Here is a 17,789-nt window from a genome sequence, read left to right on the forward strand (position 1 = left end):
ATGTGGGGCTTGATATCATGACCTGAGACGAAGGCGGACGCTTAACCAACTGAGCCACCCAGGTGCGCCTATGGTTTCCTTTCTAGCTCTCTTCTCCTCCTTGTTCCCTCATGTTCTCTTCCACTTACTTGCCCCGACTCTGACTCTCCCCTTCCCGAATTCAAGCTGCCTATTATCACCTCTTGGAGCCCATCTTGGCAGGACGTCAGCCAACGTAAGACAGGGAGTCTGGCTGTCTCCTCTCCAGAATGTCCCTGTCCTCCTGAAGCCCAGGTCGCCACCTGCAGCCCCACTGTGCCACCTGCTGCCTGAGGCCAGCTGTCACTCTTTGGAGCCCAGGGCTAGGGCTGCTGCCACACGCTCCACAGCCCCTGGGGCCAGGCTGGGGATGGTGGCTTCCTGCCAGCTTTGGCTCCCTGCCCGCTCCTGTTCTCACCCCAGGTATCCCCAAGGCCACATGTGTATGTCTAGGATGCACGTGCGTGTGCGTGCGACTGGTGTGCAGTCACCCACGTATGCATGTGTGGGTCCGGTGGGGTAGTGCGATCGAATGTGTACGTCCTGCCTGCTGTCTGTGTGTGTGCGAGTAGAGAGTGCACACAGGAATGTGGGAGTGGAATGTGGGCTCTGTTGAGTTTTGTCTATAAGCCCCTTGTGTACTTACGAGCGTGTACACACGAGGGCACGTTAAGTAGTGGAAGGGCACATGTGTCTGGGGTACTTGGAGAAGCTTAAGGGCAATGTCAGGTGGGAGCTCATCGGTGCCTGGGGGGCCCTGGTGAGGAAAAGAACAGCATGAAGACACATGAGTGTATGCATGAGGGAGGGAGGGCACAGCTCATCGCAAGCACCTGTGTGTCACACGGGCTTGCCTGTAGAGTTTAGGCTGATGTGGGCCTGTTTTCACCATGGGGTGGGGGCCAGGAGGCCCTCCAGGAGGGTGTCCGTTTGGTTCTGTGAGCCCACATGTGAGCATCCTGGAGGGCCTGGAGGAAGCTGTCTTTGTGTACGTGAGGATGAGTCCTCCCAGGCTAGGGGTAGGGCTGGGCTAAAAGGGGAAGTAGTGATTTATTGGCTTTTAAAGAAATGCCTCAGCCTCCAACCGGTCCCCAGACTCAGTGAGTCCCACGCCTGACATCACTCATGCACCTGAAACCACAGGAACAAGAGGAGGTCACCTCCCCCACCTGCCCACCCCCCGCAGGATGAGGCCAAGGCCAGGGGAGTTAGCACATCTTCGGCCCTGGAGCTCCAGCTGGGTCCCTCTCCAGCTGAGGCTCCAGTGCCAACCAGAGACCCCCTCCCCCAGCGCCGGAGCAGCGGGCCAGCAAGGAGTGCAACACCAGTCTCTGTCTTGGTGCCCCCTTCACCAGCCAAGCCTGGCTTCTCTAGAGCTAGGTGGGCCTTCTCCAGGCTGCCTTCAGGGACTCAGAGGGAGCAAGCCCTAGATAGATGCTGGCTATGGAAGGAAGAGCAAATGGCAGTGCCCAGGGGTGTCATCCCAGGGAGTCCCATCCCCTGAGACTAAGTGGGTGGCTGTGCTTAGTGCTGGGAGATTGTCCTTTGAATTCACTTCTGCATGATCTTTTCTGAAACTCACTTTCTTCATTTCAAAAAAAGCGCAGAAATCCCCCCTGATCAGTATACCCACGAAATGAGGCAGTGTGGCACGTGTCATGTACTCAGGAAATGACAGTTGTCTCCTCCCTGAGCCCCTTCCACAGCTACCCCTGGACTAGCTATTAGTCATCTCCTGCTGGGCAGCAGGAATCCCCGGGTTCCCATTCTGGAAGCATGAGTCAGGACCAGATTGGGGAGGAGAAGGGTCACACTGGGGTCAGATGCTGGACCCAGGCAGGAAGAGACACGTGCCTGGCTGCCACCTTATCACGATCGGATGTGATGTCCGCTGCCAGTAACTGGTTCTCAAGGGCTGGGAAGGCAAGGCCCTGGGGCTGAACGGAGCACCCCTCAGCTCTGTGGGCTGAAGGTGTTGTTGATTCGGGCTCTGTGATATGAAGATGCATTTCAGATAGAACAGTCTGAATAGGGCCTGGGCAAGCCCTAGAAAGCATTGTGTTCATGGAGACTGCTTTTGCAGCTGCTGCTACAGGACCTCTAGCCCTGGGGCTGAACCCAGCCTGAGGACACCCTCACCTACCTCAGAGCTTCCAAATCCATCTTGCTAAATCTAGAGCCCCATCCTGGTTCCCTGAGAGCCTTTCTTCTTTATCTAGATTCTAGCAGTTTCCAATCAGGGCCCCGATGAGCTTTCTCCAGGCTTTGGCAAGTATCTAAGATGGGGAAACCCTACTTTCAGCTCTCACTCCTATACTCCTGACTCTGAGGGGATCGATCCTTCCTTGTTGCTGCCAACTTGCCATTCAGGACAATGGACAGCGCCCCATGCGGGTGGGCCACGGTGGGGAGGAGGGTCTCCGTGCCTTGCAGTAATCAACATTTTAGCTACACTATTTGTATCCCCCCCCCCCCCCGCCCACATACACACTATTTGTATCCCACGATGCCTGGCTTCTTATCTCTGACAGCCAGAACCTAGGGTTCTTAGCTTTCTTAGGGCAGCTAACTATGGCTTATCCATGTCTCAGTAACTATAAACACATCATGCTAGGCATTCACATAGGTGGTGGGATTTAAGATGAGGTGCCTCAGACAGCCTTTACAGGTGGAAGAATGGAGGGAAGTGGTATAGTGATTTGACTTATCCCTGCCACCCTGACATGAAGAAAGTCAACTGAAACATAGGCAGAAAAAGAATCATTCACTGAGCACCTGCTGTGGACCAGCCCTTGCTGGGGACTGGGAGGGAGTGGAAAAAGTGCAGAGAGTTGTCTTTCCATTGGCTCTGGTCTTAAAGCAGCTCACATGTGCACCGAGGAGGCATTGACAAAGGTTTCTTTCTTTCCCATTTATGAAATTTGCAGAACTATTTTGGGGAAGATACCAAACCTGTTAAAATATGCAAAAAAAAATGAAGCAGCAATTTTGCTGGGTGGAAATAAACAAACCTCGTAAACCCTCAGTGACTAGCAGCTAGACTACCTGCTTTCAACAGCGCTCTCCTGGCTCCTTGGGCTACCGCCCAGCAGGGCCCCTGCCTGCTCCTGCTGGGGACACAGCCCAGGGAAATGGCATGGAGGTCCAAGGACAACAGAATTTGATGACTTTATGGATTAAATACATACCGATGTGTCAACGGTGTGACAATACCAGAAATCAAAGGTTATATTCTCTCCTCTCTCTCCCTTACCCTCTCCCCTTCTCTTCCCTGGGGCTTAGGGGCCCAATAGGATGAGCTTAGTCCTAGTGGGGTGTGGGAAGAAACCTGGCTTGCTTCTCCTCCTGTCCCAAGCCCTAGAGGCCATAGCTTCTAATGTCCTCCCAAATGCTCGGTGCTGAGGTTCCTTGTGTAAACCACGGCTCAAGCTGCCATTCCAGCCCTCCCCCACCCAGCCTCCAGTCTGATCCTCTGGACAGAGAACTGTTTGCCCAGCCCACGCCTGGCAGCCTGTTCCAGACCATCAGGATGAACGGGTTTGGCCGACCAAACTGGCTACAGTCTTTGTTTTTAGTGAGATAAAGACAGAGTCACAACTTTTAGCCACAGCTGAAATGAACTTTCTGGATTTACTTTCTTTTGAATCATCTCTAATGTATGGAAAAGTGGTAAGAACAGTACCAAGAATTTATTTTTTCTGACCATTTGAGAGTTAGTTGCTGATCTGATGATTCCTTACCCCCAAATACTTTCATGTGTATCTTCTACAAACAAGGACAGTCTCTCTCTCTTAGCCATAAGATAGCCATCAAAACTAGGAGATTACAATGGATACATTATTGCCATCTAACTCTGAGACCCCATTCAAGTTTTACCAGTTGCCCAATAATGTCCTTTATAGCAAAAGGACCCCATTCAGAATCATGAGCTAGTTGTCAATCTTCTTGGTCCCCTTCAGCCTGGAACAGCTCCTCAGTTTTGATTTTCATGACCTTGGCACTTCTGAGGATGATAAGCCAGTGATTTCGTAGAATGTCCCTTGGTTCTGGCTTGTCTGCTGTCTCATCGTGTTTAGACTTGGGTTCTGCATTTTTGGCAGGAATATCACAGAAATGACCGCATCCCATCACGTGCTATGAGATTGCAACTTGTCCCATTTCTGGTGCCGTTCACTTGACGACTGGGTTCAGATGGTATCTTCCAGCTTCCTCCACTGTAAATTATTTTTTCCCCCTTTGTAATTAAAATGGCATTGTGCAGAGATACTTTGAGACTGTGTACATGTCCCGAGCCTCACCAAACCTCCTGCTCGTTCTAGCATTGTTGATGTTTCTGGCTTAATTATGACTATGATGTCTTCCGAATCCGTGATTGCTTCTACATCTGTCACTTAGAATCTTCTGTATGGAAAAAAAATTGTTTCTCTTCTTCATAATAAATAAATAGATTTATTCATCTATTTATATTTATTAGTATAGATTCAGGGATTCCTATTTTGTTCATTTATTTTGATGCTCAGATAGTCCCGGTTTTGTCAGTGGACAAAAGCTTCTTCAAGCCAGCTTTAGTGTTCTTTTGCTATATCTCCTCTGTTCTTGAGGGGAACTTTCTGGAACAAAAGATCCGGACTCATCTTATGATATCCTTGCCAGCCAGCACTGGAATTAGCCATTTCTCCAAGGAACTTTAGTTCCTTTTGGGAGGAATGGTATTTGGAAACCACGATCTGGGCTGATAGCTTTTGAAATCTTGTCAGTGATTTTTAAACCCTTAAGACAGGAAAGAGGGTTGCCTTTAAGCTCCAACATTCTAGACCAACGTTCCAGACCAGTGATTCTAAAACCTGTTCAGGTAGTGGACAATGTCGAAGAAAGAGTCTTTTAATGGAAATATATATCGAGTAAATGTAATATTTTAAAGAATCTCAAACATCATCAGTGGAGAGAGTTAGGGAATATATGTACATCTATGTATGTGTATATGTATATACACAGACATGGTTTAAATTTTTGTATTTTTGGGGTGCCTGGGTGGCTCAGTGGGTTAAAGCCTCTGCCTTTGGCTCAGGTCATGATTCCAGGGTCCCGGGATCGAGCCCTGCATCAGACTCTCTGTTTAGCAGAGAGCCTGCTTTCCCCTCCCTCTCTCTCTGCCTGCCTCTCTGCCTACTTGTGATCTCTGTCTGTCAAATAAATAAATAAAATCTTTAAAAAAATAAATCTGTGTATTTTCATCTATCTATCTTGAAGGCCACGGGTCCACACTTTCACTTTTAATCTCAATATCAGTACTGCGTGGTTCATTCTAGTTTCCTCTGTGTGTACAACCGATCTCGCTTTGTGGCCACTGTTCGCAGATGCCACCTTCTGTTCTGGGACAGGAAAACCCCCCACCACACCCTGGCCTGCTTTCCCCATCTAATAGCACCGGGACTGAACTACGCAGGAAGAAAGGCAGGTAGGTAGGCAGGCAGCATGTTGAACTTTTTTGCTGGCCAGTAAATTATGACTTTTTTCTGATCTTTGGAAAGTTTTGTTCATAACCTGTCTTTATTTATTTTTTTAAAGATTTATTTATTTATTTATTTATTTGACAGACAGAGATCACAAGTAGGCAGAGAGGCAGGTAGAGAGAGAGAGAGGGGGAAGCAGGCTCCCTGCTGAGCAGAGAGCCTGATGCGGGCCTCGATCCCAGGACCCTGAGATCACGACCTGAGTCAAAGGCAGAGGCTTTAACCCACTGAGCCACCCAGGCGCCCCCAAAACCTGTCTTTAAAAAATGATAAATATTTCGCCATTTTTTAAAGTGCCAAACTGTGTGATTAATACCTGAAAGAGAAACATCATCTATAATTTTACCACTTGGATAGAACCATTGTTTAGGACTTTAGCATATTTCTTTTCAGTTTTTCTCCAGTGCATCAGTTTTCTTTTAAATATAATTAGAACTGAAATGCTACACTTTCCCTTCCTGCATGTTTACTGAAGGCAGGAAGAAAAGCATTCACTACTTATGAAATACCAGTGTATGCCAGGCTCTGCACACATTGTTTTCTCTGTCTCATTTAATCCTTAATGTGATCTTGCAAAGTAGCTCTTTTTCTGATATTAGAGATAAAGAAATCAAGGCTCAGGGAAACAGTGCAAAATGACTTTTCTAGGACTGGAACCCAGGTGTCTCTCTTTCCACTCTCTCTGAAAGTCAAATATTTTTGTCTGTATTTTTTTTTAAGATTTTATTTATTTATTTGACAGACAGAGATCGCAAGTAGGCAGAGAGGCAGGCAGAGAGAGAGAGGAAGGGCCGAGCAGAGAGCCTGACGAGGGGCTAGATCCCAGGACCCTGGGATCATGACCTGAGCTGAAGGCAGAGGCTTTAACCCACTGAGCCACCCAGGCGCCCCTATTTTTGTCTGTATTACAACACTCTTTGCATAACCCTTATTTTAAATGAAGGCATTTTATACTCAGGAGGGACTGTTTCATAACTTGCTCAACTACTCCCCTATTGTAGAATCTGTGGGCTGCTTCCTTCCTTCTCTCCCTCTCTCAGGCTATATAAACAATATATAAACAACAATGAACATCTTCGTAGATACGGTTTTTCACTAATTGTTTTCTTTTTTTTTAAGGTTTATTTATTTTAGAGAGAGAGAGAGCATATGAGCAGGGGAAGGGGCAGAGGGAGGGAGAGAAGCAGACCTCCTGCTGAGTGTGGAGTCAGATGCCTGGCTCAGGTCCATCCTAGAAACCCCGAGATCATGACCTGAGCTGAAACCTAGGCAGACGTTTAACTGACTGAGCCACACAGGCATTCCGGGTAATTGTTTTCTAAGGGGTTGACCTCATCTGAATTCCATACTCAAACAACATTGGCATATTATTATTTCAAAAGATAGCCGATACTTTAATAGGCAGAAAAGCATCTTGATTTAATTAACCTACATGTGAATACATTTGGTTTTAGTCAAGAAACATTTCAGGGGTACCCGCTGTATATCAGGGATGATGGCAGGAACGGAAGATACCAAGACATTTTTATTGTACAACTCAGCCAGAAATCCAACACCAAGATATCTCAGTTAAGTCAACCCATGACTACAGCTGATGGTTTCAGGGGCTGTGTCACTGAGGCTCTCACTGAAAGGCTGAGGGGTGATGCGGGCGGAAAATACCAAAATAATGGGCTGGTTTCGTCAACTCAGGAGAAATGATGTGGGGTGGATGGGATTCCCAGCTGACCGCTGTGATAGACTTCTTTACTGGGTCTTAGCGCCCAACCTTCACACTTAATACTCGCCTTTGTGCTGTGGGGTTGGGACCGGCTTTGCTGGCCAGCTTTGTTAGCTTCTGCCAATAGGGGGCGCCAGAGGGAGCCCGGAAGGTGCTTGCTTTCTGGGCTTTTCCCTTTTCGTGGAAGCTTGGCCTCACAACAGCCTTCACCCTGCCTGCCACAAGGCCTTCCTGTAGCAGCAGCTGAATCCAGTTGGCAGTCTTCCCAACACTTGGAGACTCGGCTTCATCGTGGCTTCATCACTCCCCGTGTGACTGTTGTCTTCTTATTGGAGTCTGACTGGCAGAGGGCAGGCCTTGAGCCCCAGCACACAGAGGCTGCTGGGGTGCCTCCAGGCTCTCTCCCTAGGTCAGGGTACATGCAGATACGGGGAAGATCCCTGGCCAGTGCACGTGTGGGAGCTGCCATGTTGGCTGAGAGAAGGCGGCCTCTTCCAGAACATTCTGGGGCTCTCTTGTCAGGTGTCAAATAGAATGTGTCTCCCTGGGCTGAGGCACTGAGGACAGGAGAAATTGCAGCTGGAACAGCTGGCTCCTCTCTGTTCCTTGAAGTCACCGGTGTCTCCTGGATGGGAATCTATTTAAAATAGTCTGTCTTCATAAATGTCCACAAATATTTTGTGTTTGAAGCCTGACCTGGTTCCACAATACCTTTCATTTCAGCTCCATTTCATGAACCTAAGTGAGCACCAAATGAAGATCAGATGCTGTGCAGACCAGAGGGGAGATGCAGATAGAATCACCAGTCCTTGGTCCCAAAGTCCCACTGGCTACTTGTGGGCGACACTTAGATTAAAAAAAAAAAAAAAGACAGCTTCCAGTTAAAACTGGTAGATGGAACACACATATTTAACTCTGCTTCCTTCTGGAAACCCATAAGACTGCAGTGAGGTTTGTTTATTTAAAAAATTTACTTAGATACAAATATAGTTGGTTGTTTGGAAAATGAGAGCTGGTTTCCACATGACTGGTATATTATGGGTCAATCTGTGCATAGCATGAATTTTGCATTTCCTTACGCACAATTTTGTGTGTGAGGAACGTGGGTGAATGCCGAAAACAGCACCCAGTCTAACCGACTCACGGAGGATTACACAAAATGCACACAACTCTGACACGTACCCGCTGCCAGCCCTCCCTACCAGGCGGTACCACCCTTCCCTAGACCTCAGATCACCCTCCTTCTGACGGTAACTCACAGTAACTTCACAGTAACTGAGAAGCTCTGACCCATCTGATGCCCATGTCCACAAGCAAACTTAACCTCTTGCCGGATAAAATGTCTAATTTATGGTAGTCATTATGAACTTCTTAACAGTTAAATAGGTGTAAAACTGTGTTACCCTTTTCATTAGGTTTCTATCTTTTTTTAATGTGTCACTGATGATGTTTCTTAGTACGGTGTCCCTAACCCGACTATTTCCCCCATAAGCCTTGTGGTTGTGTTGCATGCTTTTGCATAGTGTGGTGATTTTTAGGAATGCGTATGTTATGGCACAGCAGAACTGGCTATCAATAAGACAAAGAAAACAGCAACGGAGATGATCATAGAACACTTCTGGAAGCTAGAAAGAAAAACAAGTCGTAACTAACTGTGAGGTAATACCAAAAAAAGTGTATATTGGTCTCTGCCCCCAGTTTCCAGGATAGAACTCCTAAAACCCTTGTAAATTCCTAAGGGACAAGAACATTAGGAGCATCTCTTGTTCCAATATTTGGTCTTTGACCTGTCCCAGACACAGGACTCTTAAAACCCTTGTAAATTCCTAAGTGATAAGAGCACTAGGAGCACCTTTTATTCTATTGAGGCAACTTTGGATGGGCTCCTCGATGGCTCCCGGATGGGGGCCAGTCACCAGACCAAACCGTGATTAGAAATTTGGAATTTTCAGCAACCCCCCATCCTCCAGAGAGGGGAGAGGGGCTGGAAATGGAGTTAATAATTGATTGTGCCTACATGAGACGCCTCCATAAAATCCCAATAGTAGGAGTTTTGGGGAACTCCCAGGTTAATGAACATATCCACGTACTGAGAGGGTGACATACCCCAACTCTATGGGGACAGAAGCTCCTGGACTCAGGACCTTCCCAGACTTTGCCCTTTGTCCTGTCTTGCTGTTCGTATGTATCCTTTATCATATCCTTTAATAAACTGGTAAACATAAGTGTTTCCCTTAGTTCTGTGAGCCACTCTAGCAAAATAACGAAATCAAAGGATTTTGACCTGAGCTGATAGCAGACCCTCAACCCACTGAGCAACCTAGGTGCCCTTGTTCTACTTTTCTTTTCCCCTATTGAATTTTAAACTCAGGATTCTTTTTTAGTTGCCCAAACCTCTTATTCCCAGATCATTCTTAGCAATGTGTCATTGAATCCTCATAGAAGTCTCTCTGTTGGGGCACATTCAGTTCTCCCTTACTTGTTCCCATACATTTTTCCCAGTAGGAGGCACTGGTTCTGATTTTCACCATGGTGTCCTCCCTTCAGGCTGCTGCAAGTGGTGGGTAGACAGGACTCCCTTGCCTGAAATATGGTGGGAGATTCTAGGCTCTTTGGGGTCCCCAGGTATGAACAGTTCTGTCCCAGCTCAGTTAAACAGAGTGGATCCTCTCTGGGGCGACCATCATCAGTAGGTTTAGGGGGCTTCCTTCCAGAATTTTTGCGGAGTGGCCAGGGCTGAGTCCTTTCCTTGCTCTGAGGAAGTGGATCCCAGGATCATCAGCCTACCAAGATTAATAAAAACAAGCTATATACCTCATCATATCCTGGTGAATTTCAGAACTTAAAAAGAAAGAAAGAAAAAGAAAAACAAAGTGAAAATCCTGAAAAATATCTAGGTATAAAAACAAGAAACCACAAAAACAGGTGACCTGAAAAGGACAGAGAAAGAGAATTAGACTATCACAACTTGAAAAGCCCCAGGAATGTGGAACAGTGCCTACCACTCCTGGGGAAAAGACTCAGACCTATGAATCTTGGTCAAAATATTCTGAAGTATGAGGGAGGAGACAGACATTTTCAGATTTGCAAGGATGTCTCCATGAACAATTTCTTTTTTTTTTTTAATATTTTTATTTTATTTATATATTTGACAGAGAGAGATCACAAGTAGGCAGAGAGGCAGGCAGAGAGAGAGGGGAAAGCAGGCTCCCTGCTGAGCAGAGAGCCCGATGCGGGGCTCGATCCCAGGACCCTGGGATCATGACCCGAGCCGAAGGCAGAGGCTTTAACCCACTGAGCCACCCAGGCGCCCCTCCATGAACAATTTCTTAAGAAACAATTCAAGAAGGTGGTTAGGACAGGGGTGCCTGGGTGGCTCAAGTTGTTAAGCGTCTGCCTTAGGCTCAGGTCATGATCCCAGGGTCCTGGGATCGAGCCCAGCACTGGGCTCCCTGCTCAGTGGGGAGCCTGCTTCTCCGTCTGCCATTCCCCCTGCTTGTGTTCTCTTCTCACCGTGTCTCTCTGTCAAATAAATAAATAAAATAAAAAAAAAAGAAGGTGGTTAAGACAAATGAAAATTAAATTGGAAAAAACACAAAAATACCTCACGATAGGGGTAGACAAAGAGAATGTGAAACAGTGGAGAGCAAGAAATCTAGTAAAATCTGTAGCAAATAGATGGGTGATGATAAATGGATCCTAAGCTGTGTTATAAATTAGAAAAGATCTTTGAAACAGAACCCAAGGGGGAAAGTCCTCAGTAACAGGTTGAAACTGAGGTTACCCATTGACCAAGCCTGGGCTATGAGATGGACATACTGTTGGGGTGGAGAGGAAAGAGGGGATAAGTCTAGGGAAGGAAAGCTGTAGAGGTCTGCTCAAAGCTGAGGGAGGTCATTGAACTATGTAATTTTGGTGTGTTGATAGTGAAGTACAGGTTGAAATATAACTTGAAATATAACAGTAACTGTTAGTAAACCTGAGATAGGTAGACAAATTCCCAAATACTAGGAAGGTATTTAAAAAAGAAAAATCTTAAAAAAAGTTTGGAATGATACCTATTAATAGTAATGACCTATGGGATATGTGCGGGGATTTAGGGAAGTAAGGGAGAACTTGCATTTTCCCTCTCCATGTTCTTTGACTTTCCATTCTTTTGAACAGTTGGGATGCACTGATCAATTGCCTTTAAAATTAAAGACAACAGAGCAAGAAACACTGAAAAATTAACAGTGTTCACAGGGGCAAGGTCATGCCATGTCTCTAGAGAAACTTTCCCCAATTCCTCCTTTTTTTCCCCCCAGGGTGATTTTTCATTCTTCCACAAATGAATAATGACTAACTAGAGAAAAAGCCCAGAGAATGGCATGCAGAGAATTCCTGAGCCCCACAGGAGAAACTGAGCATATGCCATAAATAGAGACAGTTATCTGCGTACTTATGGGTCCGTATTTGCTGGAGAAGGGCAATGTTCTGGCATGCCCTGTGGTGGGTTCACTGTTGTCATCTTTAGGAGACAGAACTCTATGATGGGAGGTAGAAGACACCGGGATTAAAGTTGCCAGAGATGATGAAATCTCTGGCCTGGTTCTTGACCTCAAGGTTAAGGTGCCTAAAGTTCAGTTGTATCTGACATTTCTGTGAACTGTGAGTCTTTGTGCAAGTCATCTGACCTCTCTGAGATGAAGTGATCTCCCCAGACATACTGGGTTGTGGCACACAGTCAACATTTCCCAAATCTTTTTTTTTTTTTTTAAAGATTTTATTTATTCATTAGAGAGAGAGAGAGCGAGAGCATGCTGCAGAGTGGGAGAGGGAGAAGCAGACTCTGCTGAGCAGGGAGCCTGATGTGGGGCTCAATCCCAGGACCCCGGGATCAGACCTGAGCAGAAGGCAGACACTTAACTGACTGAGCCACCCAGGCACACCATCCAAATATTTACTGAATATATATGTGGTTAAAGGAGCAAGTAAAGGGACTTGCTTAAGGTCACCCTCTGTGGGAGCTGTGCCTGAAGCCCAGAGGTGTCCCATTGAGCACGCAGTGAAGATGGGTCTCTCCCACCGGCCTCAGCACTTGGTGCACCTCCTGGAGGAGGCGCTCCTGGCTCTCCATGGAGCACAGGACCAGGGTGCAGACCACCACGTCCACAGAGCCATCGGCCACCTGCGGCATGTTCTCCCCCGAGGTCACCACGAAGCGCTCCAACTGCAGATGTCCGTTCTCTGCAACGCTCTTGATCAAGAACTTCTCAAAGTTGGGGTTGGGGTCAACACAAGTCACCCGGCATCCGGGCGAGTAGAACTTGAAGTCGGCCCCGGTGCCACAGCCCACCTCCAGCAGGGACAGCTTCCCGGAGGGACCCACAAAGCCCTGCAGGTTGCCGAAGAGCTCCCGCTTCTTGCTTGCCATCTGCTCGTTGTACATCACGGTGAACCTCTGCATGAAGTGGGGGAACCATTTTTTGCATATGCAGTTCCACAAGCTCAGAAAGTTCAGCAGGAACGTGGGAGATGGATGTACCAGAAGGTGGGTGAGGATTGCTGGTGTGCAGGAAGGAGAGCGCAGAAACTCGGGGGTGGAGGACGGGAGCAGGGTGCAGGTGGTGGCACCCCCGTGGGTAATGCTAGACCCCACAGACTCATCAAATGAGGGACAAATCAGAGAGGCAGTGTCTCAAGTCCTAAACTCCTTGGATTCTTACAGAAGAGAGAGGATAGGAGTCACCCAGAGGCCGGCAGATGTTCCAATGGCCTTTGATCACAGTAACTTCAGAATCAGCAACAACTCCTGTTTTTTAGTCTTTAAGTACATATTATACTATTATCTTCTTTGCTACTTAAAAGAACCCATGAGACAGACACTATTAATTTCCCACTTTACAGAAGAAGAAGCTGAGCCCCATACAGGTTAGCGACAAGGTCGTGTGACTAGGAAGTGACAGTCCAAGAGAAACCAGATCACTGCCCTAACGTTGCCTGGTTTCCCCCGAGACCGCTGATCTCTTTTAGGGGAAGTGATTGTCATTCAGACAGAGACCAGAGAAAGTACATGCACAGGGTGACCAGGTGTAGACAGTGTAGACAGAACAACACTATAAAATGTCTAGCACAAATAGCTATTCTCACAGTCTGTAGAAACTTCTCTGAACGAGCCTCTTCTGTCCACCTTTGAATATCTATAACTTTTTTTTTTTAAAGATTTTATTTATTTGACAGAGAGAGAGAGAGAGAGAGAGAGAGAGAATGAGGAAAAAGCAGGCTTTCTGCTGAGCAGGGAGCCCGATGCAGGGCTCGATCCCAGGACCCCGGGATTATGACCCAAGCCGAAAGCAGATGCTTAACGACTGAGCCACCCAGGTGCCCCTGAATATCTATATCCTTGTCCATCTTTAGCTCCTTCCTGCCACACAGAGGTGTTTCTCCTCTGCGCCAAGGCCGGTCCCACCTGGACTCTTAAAGCCACCCGCCCTTAAGGAGCTCCTCCCACCCCCTCATATTTAACCTCTCTCCTTATGGTCTATCTCCTTTTCCTCCACCAACTCGCACGCTTGAGTCTCTCCACCCTATAAAAATCCTTTCCCGTAGCTTGCTTTCCATGCAAGCTAACTTCCCACTTTGCTTTCTCTTACCGCCAAACTTCCTAAGAAATTGTAGCTGGCGCTGGCGGTTTCCACGTTCTCGCCCCATTCGAACCTCTGCCCGCTGACATGGGGCTGGTGTCCCCACAGCCCCAGCGAAGTGCATGCAAATGGGAAGGCAGGCAGAGGGAGAGGAGAAAGAGAAGGTGACAGTCTTCAGAAGTAGTGACCAGTGAATGGAATGTTCTCTCTGAGGTATTGAGGGAGGTGGTGACCTGGTGGAGAGAGAGTCTGTCCTTAAAACCTGGAGGAAGGAAGAGAAAGATGGGTGCGGAGCTAAGTTTGGGTGGAGGAGGGAAGGGAGGGAGTTTTTACCAGAAAGCCTGATTTTCTCAGTGAAGAAGAATGCTGTGTTATGTTGTTGAAGGCAAAGGTGTAGGGGGTAGGATGAAGCACAGGGAGAAAGTGGAGAAGCTTTGCCTTAGGAACTAGGGGGACTGCAAAACTTGTCGACCAAAGGCAGAGAGAGGTGCCCAGGAGCAGGGAGGATGCAGCTGAGCCTGGGGACTGGGAACGAGTGGTGACACCGCATCTTGAGGGTACGGTGTTCGCTGAAGCTGTGCGGATTGGAACTCAAGCGAAGTTCAGCACTGAGCCTGACCCAGGCTGGGGGTTTGTCCAGGTGGAGGACGCTGAAGGGTAAGAGCTCAGAGGCTGAGAGGACTGAGGGGCCCAGGCCAGAAAGGAAGTCGGGGGCAGGGGTAACAGGTGGGGAGAAAATAGAAAAATGGGGTTCATGCCTGGGGATGCTGGCACAGCAGAAGAACCCGTCTGCTGAGTGGGACGGTTATGACTGGCCCCATGGCGTGAGACCAGAGTTTGACACTCCTGAGATGCGGCAGGTGAGGTTCTAGAGCGTGGCCATGCGCAGAGATAAGAGGAAAAGGATGGGTGTGAAGGTCACCGGAATTGAGGAGTTAAGGAACGGTCAGGCTAAGACGCTGGGTGGAGAGTGGGGGCGCCAGGCTGGAGAGGAGCCCCCAGAACCAGGTGTCAGAGTGAGAGGGAGGGAGTGGCCAGGAGGTCGAGAGGTGACTGTGGGGCTGGCGGGGGACCAGCCACGGGGGAGGTGGGGAAGGTGGTATAGTTGGATGGCACTAGCCTTTTGGGTTTTAAAAAATAGCAGTAATCTGTGCAATCAGTATGTAAAGGCAAAAACTCAATCAGCTGGAAAGGATTTCATTTTAGCTTTTTTTCAATAAATAGCACCCCTTGAGTGTATGTAACTTTTTTTAAAAAAAGATTTTATTTATTTATTTGACAGGGAGAGAACACAAGCAGAGGGAGTGGCAGGCAGAGGGAGAGGGAGAAGCAGCCTCTCTGCTGAATAGGGAGCCCGATATGGGACTCAATCCCAGGACCCCGGGATCATGACCTGAACTGAAGGTAGATGCTTAACCAACCAAGCCACCCAGATGTCCTGAATGTATGTAACTTAATCCATTTAATCTCCTTCCACTAATGGGCATTTGTGTCACTGCTTGGTTTTCATCTATGGAAAAGGATGGCAGCAGAGACCACATGTGTGCTCTTTGGGTGAGAGCATCTGTGGGATAAGTTCCGGGCAGTGAAGTACTTAGTCAAGAACAAGTATATTCATTTCGTTTGTCTTGTTTATTGAAGGAAGGGCAAATGACTTTAATTTTGAGAGTGATGCCTACCAGCCCTCCAAAGAGGATGTGCCAGTGGACGATCCCATGAACAAGGGACAAGACCCACATGCTCGCCATCAGTTAGCAAGCTCTGTAGCTACCAGTGTGACAGGTGACAAGGGACAAGGGCCTTTCATTGTTTCTTGTTGTTTTTTTTTTTAAGATTTACTTATTTATTTGAGAGAGAAAGCGAGAGAGAGAGTGACAACATGCAGTCAAGGGAGGAGGAGAGGGAGAGAGAGAATCCTCAAGCCAACTCTCTGCTGAGCACCAAGCCCGATGTGATGCAGTGGGGGGTGGGGTGCTCGATCCCACAACCCTGAGATTATGACCTGAGCTGAAAGCAAGAGTCGGACGCTTAACTGACTGGGGCACCCAGGCGCCGCTTGTTGTATTCCTTTGAGTGATGTTGAGCATTTTTTTTTTCCATGTTTGCTATTTGATTTTCTTTCCTTTTCTTTTTTTGTAAGCAATCTAGTGGCTCAAACTGCCAGAATTCAAATCCTGGATTTTCCACATCTTCGCTGTGTGACCTTGGGCATTTACTCAACTGTGTTGTGCCTCTGTCTCCTTTCTTAGGATGGGGATGATCACGCTGTGCCAAGGAGTTGTGGTGGGAGCCGCCCGGGCTCACAGAGGCGGTGTGCCTGCAGACAGGCCCGGCACCTGCGGAGTAAGCACTCTGGAAGGACTTGCTATCTCTGTCTGTTCACCACTTTCCTGCTGCATCGTTTGTCTTTTGCTTACGGGTTCCTGTGTTCAGGAGAGCAGCCTGCTGGCTGTCCTTTATGTCGCTTTCTTGTCTTTCATTATTTGGCATAAAAAGAGTACTACATTCTATGCGGAAATGTGAAATGCTTTTTGTTATGATTACAAACATCTAAGGTACCGAAAACAGATCCTGTCTTTTGTTTTTCTTGAGGAATCAGAGGCTGTGTTTTCAGGGGATGGACATGAGTCATGGCTCTAAAGTGTAGCAGGGAGGCAAAGACTACCCCCCCCCCCCGCCCCCACCACCCCCCCCCCCCGGGCTCCTGGAGGGGAGCAGCCTGTTCCCCCTGCAGGGGCTGTAAGACCACCCTGTCTTCGTGAGGCCCGGCTGCTTGCTGGTTCCTCACTGGGGTCCAGAGGGCATGGTTGGAAGCCAGGCTGGGAGCCGGAGGGCCAGGGAGTGTGTGTGTGTGTGTGTGTGTGTGTGTGTGTGTGTGTGACAGAACGCTGCAGAGATAGGGGTGAGCCTCTGGGCAGGAAGAGGATGACTAGGGAAAACGTTGAGGATTATCCTGTTAGAAGATTCTGTCCAGGGGCACCAGCGTGGCTCCATTGTTAAGTGTCTACAGCTCAGGACATGATCCTAGGGTCCTGGGATCGAGCCCCATATCAGGCTCCCTGCTCAGCAGAAAGCCTGCTTCTCCCTCTCCCACTCCCCCTGCTTGTGTTCCCTCTCTCATTGTCTTTCTGTGTCAGATAAATAAATAAAATCTTAAAAAAAAAAAAAAACATTCTGTCCTGAATGCCTTAAGGGGTCTCCTTGAGGCAGGGGCAGCAGACGGAGTTGAGATGACCCTCTGTGCCGTGCACCCTGCAGGCAGGAATGTGAGCTCCCAGGAAGCCCTACCGAGGGTGTTTGTGTGCGGCCTGGCACAGAGTGGGCCCATGGTGTTGGCTGGTAGCTGCAGAGACCGGAGGAGACGGGCGGGCAGGGCTGGAACTGCCAGGAATGTTTCAGGGAGGGGATGGGAGGCTGAGGGCTGGATACTGGGCAGGCCCTGGAACGGGGAGATGCCTCTCAAGGTTGGGGGGGTGCCGAGGCCTGGTAAACCTGAAGACCTTTTCTTCTTTGCAATGTCCTCCCAGTTCCTTCCCCCCATGGAACCCAGGGATTTCTTCTCTGGTGAAGAAAACATGCCCAGGGAGGAGCAGTGACTTGTCCAGGGTCACAAGGCAGGTCACTAGCAGTGTTGTTCCCAAGATCTCTCAGGCCAGGCTCTAGGGGAGAAGTGGAAGGGTTGGGGGGGGCAGATCCTGTGGGGGCTGTGGGTGGGACAGGGCAGGAGTAGCCAGCCGCAGAGCACGGATAGGGTTGTGGGGGTCGAGTGGTATGGGGCTGGCATGGCAGGTGGTAGGAGAGAGCTGAGGATGAGCCCCGAGAGGTTAGGGAGTTACAGAGTGTGTGTGTGTGTGTGTGTGTGTGTGTGTGTTTGAGCCATGTTATGTATGCACGTATGAGTATACGTGAGTGATG

At 48.3% G+C, this 17,789-nt stretch overlaps 1 protein-coding gene across 1 annotated transcript; it reads right to left on the reverse strand.

The window, feature by feature from the left end:
• Positions 1-12,241: 12,241 nt before the first annotated feature.
• LOC308347113 (thiol S-methyltransferase TMT1A-like) lies at positions 12,242-13,941 on the reverse strand (the record flags this gene model as incomplete). The annotated part of the gene is made up of 2 exons (XM_080810260.1): positions 12,242-12,795; positions 13,884-13,941. 2 exons carry the CDS (start codon positions 13,939-13,941, stop codon positions 12,242-12,244), a joined length of 612 nt encoding a protein of 203 aa, XP_080666386.1.
• Between the last annotated feature and the right edge of the window lie 3,848 nt (positions 13,942-17,789).

Source organism: Martes martes (genome assembly GCF_963455335.1).
Source record: "Martes martes genome assembly, chromosome: 8".
In the NCBI taxonomy this organism is placed as follows: Eukaryota; Metazoa; Chordata; class Mammalia; order Carnivora; family Mustelidae; genus Martes; species Martes martes.